Source organism: Nilaparvata lugens, chromosome 6 (assembly GCF_014356525.2).
Source record: "Nilaparvata lugens isolate BPH chromosome 6, ASM1435652v1, whole genome shotgun sequence".
Taxonomy (NCBI): domain Eukaryota; kingdom Metazoa; phylum Arthropoda; class Insecta; order Hemiptera; family Delphacidae; genus Nilaparvata; species Nilaparvata lugens.
Genome location: NC_052509.1, coordinates 3,853,123 through 3,863,253, shown reverse-complemented (window position 1 = coordinate 3,863,253; position 10,131 = coordinate 3,853,123). Strand labels below are relative to the sequence as shown.

General features: G+C 33.4%; 1 protein-coding gene across 4 annotated transcripts in view; it reads right to left on the bottom strand.

The window, feature by feature from the left end:
* Positions 1–283: 283 nt before the first annotated feature.
* The window catches only part of LOC111054242 (mitogen-activated protein kinase kinase kinase 12), a 77,703-nt gene continuing 67,855 nt past the window's right edge, over positions 284–10,131 (bottom strand). For all 4 annotated transcript variants that reach the window (XM_039429960.1, XM_039429961.1, XM_039429959.1 and 1 more), the window contains 4 exons: positions 9,813–9,965; positions 7,576–7,769; positions 6,371–6,521; positions 284–1,276 (listed from right to left, as the gene is read on the bottom strand). In XM_039429960.1, the coding sequence (XP_039285894.1) occupies positions 1,160–1,276; positions 6,371–6,521; positions 7,576–7,769; positions 9,813–9,965 (615 nt within the window). In that variant the 3' untranslated portion in view covers positions 284–1,159. The remainder of the gene's footprint in view (positions 1,277–6,370; positions 6,522–7,575; positions 7,770–9,812; positions 9,966–10,131) is intronic.

Below are 10,131 nucleotides of genomic sequence, written 5' to 3'. Positions count from 1 at the left end.
TTAGATAATAATACATTATAATAGTTGAGCAATCAATAAGCATCCATAATAATATTATTCCTGAGAGTCAAATATGAGAATGAACCATTTTAACAACAAAAATATTCATAATCGTTCAATTTTAACTTTATTGTTTTGTATTACTCGTATAACTACATAAAATTTCAACAGTGGAGGAACGCGTTAGTTAATATTATTTATAAAATAATTGGCAGTTCAAAGTTATTCCTATCAGTTACTATGATTGCTTTAGAAATCCCTGAGCACATTAGAATAATTAGAAATGTATTAATTCCGTCATAAGTTAAAGAATAAAACGTTTATAAATTAATTTTAAATTGGTAGGTATTTTTACATATTAGTATGTTTTAATCAATAATTTTTAAAATCAATCGATGATTAGTGAATTATGAATAGTTTATCAATTGAAAATATATGAGTGTCAAAATTAGAAATATTAAAAATCAAATTTAGATCTTTAACTTTAATTTATCAAATATGTTAGGCATGCCTGTATTTATTTCACCCGTCTACTTGAATACAGGTTAATGTTAAGAGTTTCTTATATCATAATTATTGCTTGTAAATTTTATGGATACTTATCAATTCACCCAACTTTACATCATACACGAGTTTCTAAACTTAATCAGCATAAGAATAGAAGACACGTTCAATGGACATAACAAGAGTACAGTATCACACTAGTAACGATCTATTAATCTATTCTTGTAAGTACCGTACTGTACTCAACAATCTAAGTACGACGATTTTCTAAAAAATATTTTCCGCTGAACTAAGCTAATAGTAGAATAATGTCATGGTTTCGTTCATTCAGTTTCAATTAAACAGTCTGTTAAAAAATACTTATCACTAGTAACAATGAGAACATAAATTTACAACTTACATACGAAAAAACATTCGTTGAACATGCATGCATTGATCCAATCTTGGACGAATTAACTGTAGTTGTCAATAAAATCTAGCCTAACTTAATTAAGAATATTTTCATTTTTACTTGAAAATTTAGTACAGAAACAACGATGGAAAAATTAATAATGATTTTTCTAACGTAGTTCTCTTCCATTCACGCACTCTTTTCATTCATCTTTCGTTCTCGCTCACACCCAAATAAAAATGGCGGAATGTTGAGAGGTGACGACTATGCAATAGTTTCGGAGTCATTGATTTTTAGTTGATAAAGCTGTGATGCTACAGTAGCCTCACTGGCATCTTCAGATTCCGATGAAGACTCCGACGTGATGCAACTGGCCGGTCTCTGTAAGAAATACAAATATCAATCAATAAATTAGTTATAAATTCAATACAATATACAATTCAAAATATCAGTCAATCAATTAGTTATAAATTCAATAACATTCGATAGATATCATTTCGTTGATGAAAACATGAATTAACATAATAGTGTTGGAAAACAGGACAGCATGAATCACCTAGGTCTTATTATGTTGATGATAAATCACTTATAAGTTACTTATAGTCTAGAACAGAAAACATCAATAAAATGCTGGTGAAATCAAATAGCGTAATGAATGAATATTCGAACAAAATTGTATACAGTACTATCTTTAAATATAAAGAAAATACAAATCTCAGTACCCTTTTTTTTTAATTTTTATCACTCATAAAATAAAATATTTAAAAAAAAGTGTACTGAGATTTTTATTTTCTTTATATTTATATTACAAGTAGCCCTATATAGGAAAGAGATAAGTACTATCTTTTCCCAAAAGCTATTCATTTTCCCAAGACCCAATGAGTTTTTGCAAAATCCTAATCAATATTCAGCTGATGTTCACCTCAATCAATATAGGTGATGTTTACCTCAATCAAGTCTGCTCCTTCACAATTTCAATATTTTCAGACCAGGTTTCTAGGACACTTATCAAATCTAATGGACCATTAAACCTATAGAATTTGATTCAACTTATTATAGGTATACCTCACTGATATATACTGTATAACTGTATTGTTCACCTCAATCAAGTCTGCTCCTTCAAAATTTCTAATACTAGGCCCTATTTCTAGCACACTTATTGAATCTAATAAACCATTTTCAAATCTATAGAAATGATGGTCCATTAAATCAAATCAACTTTTATTCAATGATATCGCCTACATGACAAATTCCATTACACAAATGATATTACAGATCATTGAATACAATACTGTTTGCTTAAGAAAAATCTTGTCTGCAAACAGGAGTGAAATACATTCAGAACTCAACTAAAAATGCTTATATTTAAACTCAAATGAAAATACTTATCTTAATTAAATTTATTTAATAAATTGAGTTCTGAATGTATTTCACTCCTGTTTGCAGACAAGATTTTTCTGCAAAATTTTAAATTCTATCTTAATACATCACACACACACACACACACACACCATGGAGAAATCAACGTTTTACTCTCTACAAGTGTTTTCACTCTCTTTAAGATTAATGGAAGTGTCCTAGAAATCGGGCTCTATTCTGTGAAGAGATGAATCGATGTATTTGATAGCATTCGAGGCTCTTCACATCTAGCTAGAGATACGTATCCGAAGACGTACGGTAGCCGACATATAGCTCCTAATGTTAATCAATCTGTCCCGCTCACACCAGCGTAGCATGGATTTAACATTGGGAGACAGGACGGCTTGTCTGAAAATGTATTTCAGCGTAGCGAAGCTAATCCATGTAAATTGTATTGTGTAATTGTGTGAATTTAGGGCTTGCACACTTTGGGCGCTTTGGGCTTGCACACACGGTATGAAACCGCACCTTTATAGGGCCGGTTTCCGAGCTAGTTAAGCTAAGTTCTAGACTTTAATCAGCTGGAGTCAAAAAATTGGCTTTCCGTAACGGGGCGTAGTCGCAGTTTTAATGATAATCTTTCTCATTTCTATAATTGGAAACGTTTTCCTTGACAAAATTAAACATTCCTAAATAATTCAAAATAGCCGAAACTTTACACTATTTTCTCTTTATTTTATTTTGTGTTCAATTTTCTAGTTTTTCGAAATTCAATTTGAACGTGACTATGACTATGACTACGCCCCGTTTTGGAAAGCCAATTTTCTGACTCCAGCTGTTTAAAGTCTAGGACTTAGCTAAATCCCGAGCTCGGCAACCGGCCCTTAACCTAGCGCCGCAGAGCAGGATGGTTTCTCACAGCTTGACGTTGTTGTCATTTGAGATGGGTGTCTGGCTTGGAAGTGTTTAGGCCGCATTGCAGGATGACTGTTAACGGTTGCCGGAAGATCAACAGCTGGTTTTTTTTCGTTATTTTTCGTGATAGAGAAATTCTGATTGCAGATTCGTTCTCAGCGACCCCAAGTTTAGCCTAAAGGCTCAGAATGTCAACAATGTTTTTAAATAATGAAAAGTCATCATGAAAATTCATTAATATGGTAGTACACCAAGTTTTTGGAAACTTTTTACTGGTGACTGGAGTTTATAGGCAACACAAAAATGAAAAAATCTGGTGTGGTACACTCACACAACTTTCCTTGCTCATTGAACTGGGAGCCTCATTCTTTAACGATAATAATTCAGAGAAATAACATAATGACGATTGGTGGCAACATAATTATTTGAAACTACGATCGGACTACTGTATATGTGTGTATATAATTATTGTTTTCAGAGTACTTTTTCCTTTGTGTAAATTGTGAAATCCGATGATTTTTTAAAAGTCGTCAAAACAGCTGTTCTACAGATGAAATATCTCGACTATGTGTTATTTTTATAGACTGCTCTACCTACCTACCTCATGCACGAGAAGGAGGTTACAAAGTACATTTCTCAAGGATGGGGTGAACCCCCCATTAGTTTCCCAGAGAGGAGATTCATGCCAGTTGATGGGGATGATAAATAACTATACGGAGTATGAATTTGAAATAAATCAGTCGAGTAATTTTTGAGAAAATCGTGAAAAACATGGTTTTTTTGGTAATTATCTGCCATTTTTCTCAAGAATATTACGGAGCTCCTGCAATTTTCCCAAAAATGAGACTCATGTCAGTTGATAGGGCTGATGAATGGTATAAATTTGAACAAAATCGTTGAAGCCGTTTTCGAGAAAATCGTGAAAAACATGGTTTTTTAGTAATTATCCGCCATTTTTCTCGAGAATATTACGCAGCTCCTGCAATTTTCCTAGAAATGAGACTCGTGTCAGTTGATAGGGCTTATAAATAGCTATCCATGGTATAAATTTAAAGAAAATCGTTAGAGCCGTTTTTGAGAAAATCGTGAAAAACATAGTTTTTTAGTAATTATCCGCCATTTTTTCCGCCATCTTGAATTGAATTTTATTGAATTCTTATTGTCGGGTCCTCATGGTATAAGGACCTTAAGTTTAAAATTTCAAGACAATCGGTTAATTAGGAATGGAGTTATCGTGTTCACAGACATACACACACACACACACCACACACACACACACACACACACACCACACACACACACACACCACACACACACACACCACACACACACACATACACACAGACCAACACCCAAAAATAATGTTTTTGGACTCAGGGGACCTTGAAACGTATAGAAAACTTGAAATTGGGGTACCTTAATTTTTTTTGGAAAGCAATACTTTCCTTACCTATGGTAGTAGGGCAAGGAAAGTAAAAAATCGTAAGAAAGAAAACTGCTGATGACGCGAATAAGACCGTCACTCCATTGTTCTTTTGTCTCGGCTGCTTGGCTGAGCCTGGCTGGAGGGATCAAATAACCGACTGGATTGATCTTTCGTCTGTCCGCTAGGCGGAACTACGCCGACCATTGCTGGGTGGAAGATGTTACTGCGGCCGCTCGCATTCCCACCAACGCTGCTATTACTTGCTGTCTCAGCGCCTAGTCCGAGTCAGACAAGCATCCAGCCTGCACTGCGGAGCTAGGTTTAGTGTTTAAGGCTGTGCAAAGGCTAAAAATAAACTTTTTACTCGTGATATTTTTAAAGTTTTTTGATTTGTATATCATCAAGCTATCAAAATGAAAAAGTTTTCTCAGGAAAACATTTTTTTCTCATCATTACTATTTGAGATATGAGCGCCTAAAGTTGAAATTTTTGGGACAGAACATTTCAAATTTGGTAAGAGTTAAATCCATGAGATTTAGAGGATAGATTCTTCATTGTATTGCTGATCTAATAAAACAAAAATTTTCTGAGAATATCAATTTTAAGACAGTTATTCAATTCACTAAAAATAATCAAAAATAACTTTTAGTTGAGTTATTTTTGGTAAATTGAATAACTTTTCCAAAAATTGATATTTTCAGAAAATTTTTGTTTTACTAGATCAACAATACCATGAAGATTTCCATATCCATATCCATGAGATTTAGAGGATAGATTCTTCATGGTATTGTTGATCTAGTAAAACAAAAAATATCTGAAAATATAAAATTTTAAGACAGTTATTCAATTCACTAAAAATAATCAAAAATAACTTTTAGTTGAGTTATTTTTGGTAAATTGAATAACTTTTCCAAAAATTGATATTTTCAGAAAATTTTTGTTTTACTAGATCAACAATACCATGAAAAATCATCCTCTAAATCTCATGGATTTATATCTCACCGAATTTGAAATGTTCTGCCCCAAAAATTTAAACTTTAGGCGTTCATATCTCAAAACGTAATGATCAGAGAAAAAATGTTTTCCTGAGAAAACTTTTCCATTTTGATAGCTTGATAATATACAAATCAAAAAAACTTTGACAAATATCACGAGTAGAAAAATTATTTTTAGCCTTTGCACAGCCTCAATCAATATGTCCATTTCGCACCAGCGTAGCATGGATTTAACATTGGGAGATAGGACGGCTACTTCTTCCAAAGACGTATTTCAGCACAGCGCAGCTAAGTGAGTGGAAAACCTTTAGGCCCGGTTGCACGAAAGCCGGTCAAATTTTAACCGAGATTAATTCCACGAGAACCAATCAGAGAAGCCGTCTTATTAAACAGGCCTTCTGAGGTTAAAATTTAACCGGCTTTTGTGTAACATGCACATAGTGCTTAAGATTAATGAGTGTCCTAAGCTGCGTACACATATACGCTCTTCCAACCCGCACCGAGCACGCTCCTCCCTCGAACCACAGTCGCGCCGCACCCATCATGAACGTTACGGAAGATGTTAGATCTTCTCGCGTTCCCCGGTCGAACCATTGTTGCTCCCCGGTCGATCATCAATCGCTCTGCCGGAGTGACGTTCGGTTGCGGAGCAGAGCGAAAGTCTGTACGCACCTTTAGAAACCGACACTAACAATCTTACAGACTTCACAAAAAACCGGACGTCACAATTTTGTGACGAGATGATGAATCGATAAATTTGATAGCATGATTGATGCTAACCTTGACAGCTGGCAGACTCTCCAAGGTAGAGGACCGACTGGAGGCTGCGCGACTCCTCTCAGATGTGTTCTCCTCGTCCGACATCTGGATAGGCATCACCAGCTTCGCGCGTCGCGCTCTACAGCCTGGCCCGATCGGCCTGCGTCCGATACTGCAAAACAAACAAATCTATTAAAAACAATTTTTTTTAAACAAACAATCAATCATTCACAGGTAAGAAAAAACAAGCATAATGTAAATGTTTATATTGTTTGAATAGTCTTACAATATTGAGTTCGCTTTCAACTGAAAGTATTTTTGAAATTAAATGAAAATGTCCAACTTCCTGCCCTTGAAAACAGCATCACATTACGAGTTTGCTTTAAACTGAAAGTTCCGGTTTCGCACAAATTTCAACTGTTGAATTGTAAATGTGATTATTAAAGACGTCTAACACTTCTCTGATTGGTTCTTGTAGTATTTAACCCTCATTCAATAACCGTTGAAATTTAGCAGACTTTTGTTCAACCGGGCCTATATGTTATTAGAATTGGATGAACAGAAATGTGAAAGAGTGTGAATTCCACCAACCTCATGTGCTTGTTGAGAATATCATTCAATATTACATTCCGAGCTCCCTTTAAATTTAAAGGGTCGGTTGCACTAGTGTGTCTAATTGTAACTGTGATTAGTGCTAATAAGAAACGTCTTTCACTCCTTTGCTGGGCTCTTATAGCATTTACCGGTTAACCGCGTAATTTAATCACCGTTAATATTCATCAAAATTTTGTGCAACCGTGCACTAAAATAATTTGAATGAACAGAGTGTAAATTTCACCAATCTCATATGTATAGATGGAAATAAATTGAAAAGTTGCATTTGTTCAAATGCTAATAAATAAATAATTATTAACGAAAATTCCAATTAAATACTGTAAATCACCCCGAAGACTTCTGCTACTGCAAATATTGACAACATTCAATACTATGAACAGGGTAAACAGTAGCGTTCTTTGAAAATCCATCTTGCTGTTTACCCTGTTGTCAATATTTTCAGTAGCAGAAGTCTTCGGGGTGATTTACAGCATTTAATTGGAATTTTCTTTTTATAATAATAATTGATCTCATATGTGCTTGAGAACGTCATTCAATATTAAATTCGGAGTTTGTTTTAAGTTTGAAGTGTTAAGGAAAAAGAATGAACAAAGAGTGTAAATATGACGAACCTCTTTCGTTTGAGCGCATAGCTGTAAGAGCCAAGCCGTGGCAAATCGTCATCTTCTCGGTCAGAGCTGTCCTCAGCCAGCCTGGCTCCGTTGCCGTTGTTCAAAATCTCGCTCACTTTGCGGCCGAGACTCTCCAAGATGTCGTCATCGCTCAGCCTCTCGTTCCCGTTTCTCTCTTCTGTGTAACAGCTTTCCTAATGGAACAAACAAGGATGGAACTATTAAAATTGAGCGTCTGAAAACATCTAAAAAATCTTCAAAGTATGTTTACCTTCTGAATAAATACAATATTAGACTAGGCACACACCAATTAGTCAAGACAAGACAAGACATGATCAGACACGTTTAGTCACAATACTTCACATTGTTGCTTATGACGCAACTCACACTGATTAGTCATTGCAATTAGGCATATATGTCTTCATAAGCAACTATGTGAAGTATTGTGACTGAACGTGTCTGATCATGTCTTGTCTTGTCTTGCTTGACTAATTGGTGTGCGCCTAGCCTTTCATCAGACGGGTCATTGATAAGCCGTACTAACTAACTACATCTGTAATTAATTAGTAAAATCAACTGATATTCAACTGAAAATCTACTGTAGTTTAATCTGTAAAATCTCTAGTTGAATACTGATAATATTAGGTACTACATTTGTAATTAATTAGTAAAATTAACTGATAGTTAACTGAGAATCAACTGTAGTTAATTCTGTAAAATCTATAGTTGAATACAGATAAATATTACTACATCTGTAATTAATTAGTAAAATTAACTTATAGTTAACTGAGAATCAACTGTAGTTAATTCTGTAAAATCTGTAGTTGAATACAGAAAAATATTACTACATCCGTAACTAATTTATTAGTAAAATCAACCGAAAATCTACTGTAGTTAAATCTTTAGTTGAATACAGATAAATATTTGAAACGAATAAACACGACATGTTTCGACTCATAAGTTCGAAAAGGTTGCAAAAGCAAGTGTCAAAATGAATGAATTCACAAAAAGAACACAATTCATTTGTACAACTAAAAATAGGTGTCTTATTATTAAACAATAATAGGATCTGAATGTCACTCTACTCTACTATTTAGTTTGTTTTGTGAATATAGGCAATAATATATAATAATTTAGATACTTGATGATGACATAAATGGCCGAAACCTAGCGTGTATTTAAAAAAACAAAGGGTATGTAGGCCTATTAGTGATTCTAATAGAATAAATAATGAATCAATTAATCAACAAACGATGAATGGATAAATATATTATGGTAAGTAGAAAAAATGAATGTAGAATACGTAGAATAAAGTTTAGATGAATGATGTCTGAATAAATGCATGATGAATGAATGAATCAAATCAAATTTATTTTCTCAAAAAATACAGCAGAAATATCAGTATTTAAAAATGATACATTATTAATTTGAACTCAATTATTTGAAAATAAACTAAACCCTTAAGGCTGTGCAAAGGCAAAAAATAAACTTTCTACTTGTTATATTTTTAAAAGTATTTTGATTTGTATATCATCAAGCTATCAAAATGGGAAAAGTTTTCTAAGGAAAACATTTTTCCCGATCATTACTTTTTGAGATATAAGCGCCTAAAATTAAATTTTTGGGAGAGAACATTTCAAATTCGGTAAGAGATAAATACATGAGATTCAGAGGATAAATTCTTTATGTTATTGTTGATTGAATAAAACAGAAAATTTTTGAAAATATTAACTTTTGAGAAAGTTATTCAATTTACTAAAAATGACCAAAAATAACTTTTAGTTGAGTTATTTTTGGTAAATTGAATAGCTTTCTCAAAAAAATTATATTTTCAAAAAATTTTGGTTTTATTCAATCAACAATACCATGAAGAATTAATCCTTTGAATCTCATGGATTTATCTCTCACCGAATTTGAAATGTTCTGTCCCCAAAAATTTAAACTTTAGACGCTCTTATCTCAAAAAGTAATGATCGGAAAAAATGTTTTCCTGAGAAAACTTCTTCATTTTGATAGCTTGATGATATACAAATTGAAAAACTTTAGAAAATATCAACAGTAGAAAGTTTATTTTTAGCCTTAACTCGATTTGACTTAATAATATAGAACTGAATGTAATATAGAATGAATCAATGAATGATGAATAAATGACTGAATCATATTGAACAAGGTTTGGATGTATGATGGGATGAAATGCATTGATTTAAATGAATGGAAACCGATGCCTGGCTACTTACGTCAGTATGAGTAAACTGTAGGTTGCCATTCATGCTGTCAGTGGGACTAACGATACGTGGGCTCGGTTCAGGACTTGGACTGATGTCCATTGGTTCAGTCTGCGTCTCAATGTTCACTCGGCAAGGCTCTACGTACTCCCAATAATTGTCCTCCTGAAATAGACAATTAGAAATAATTTTATAAACTTCTGAGTTAAAAGTGAGAAATTTAAAAACTGAAGTAATTATTCATTTATATTAATTTATTTATTCATTTACATTAACCAATGCACAAATAAAATAAATGAATAGAAAAGGATCAACAAGCCTAGCCCAAAAC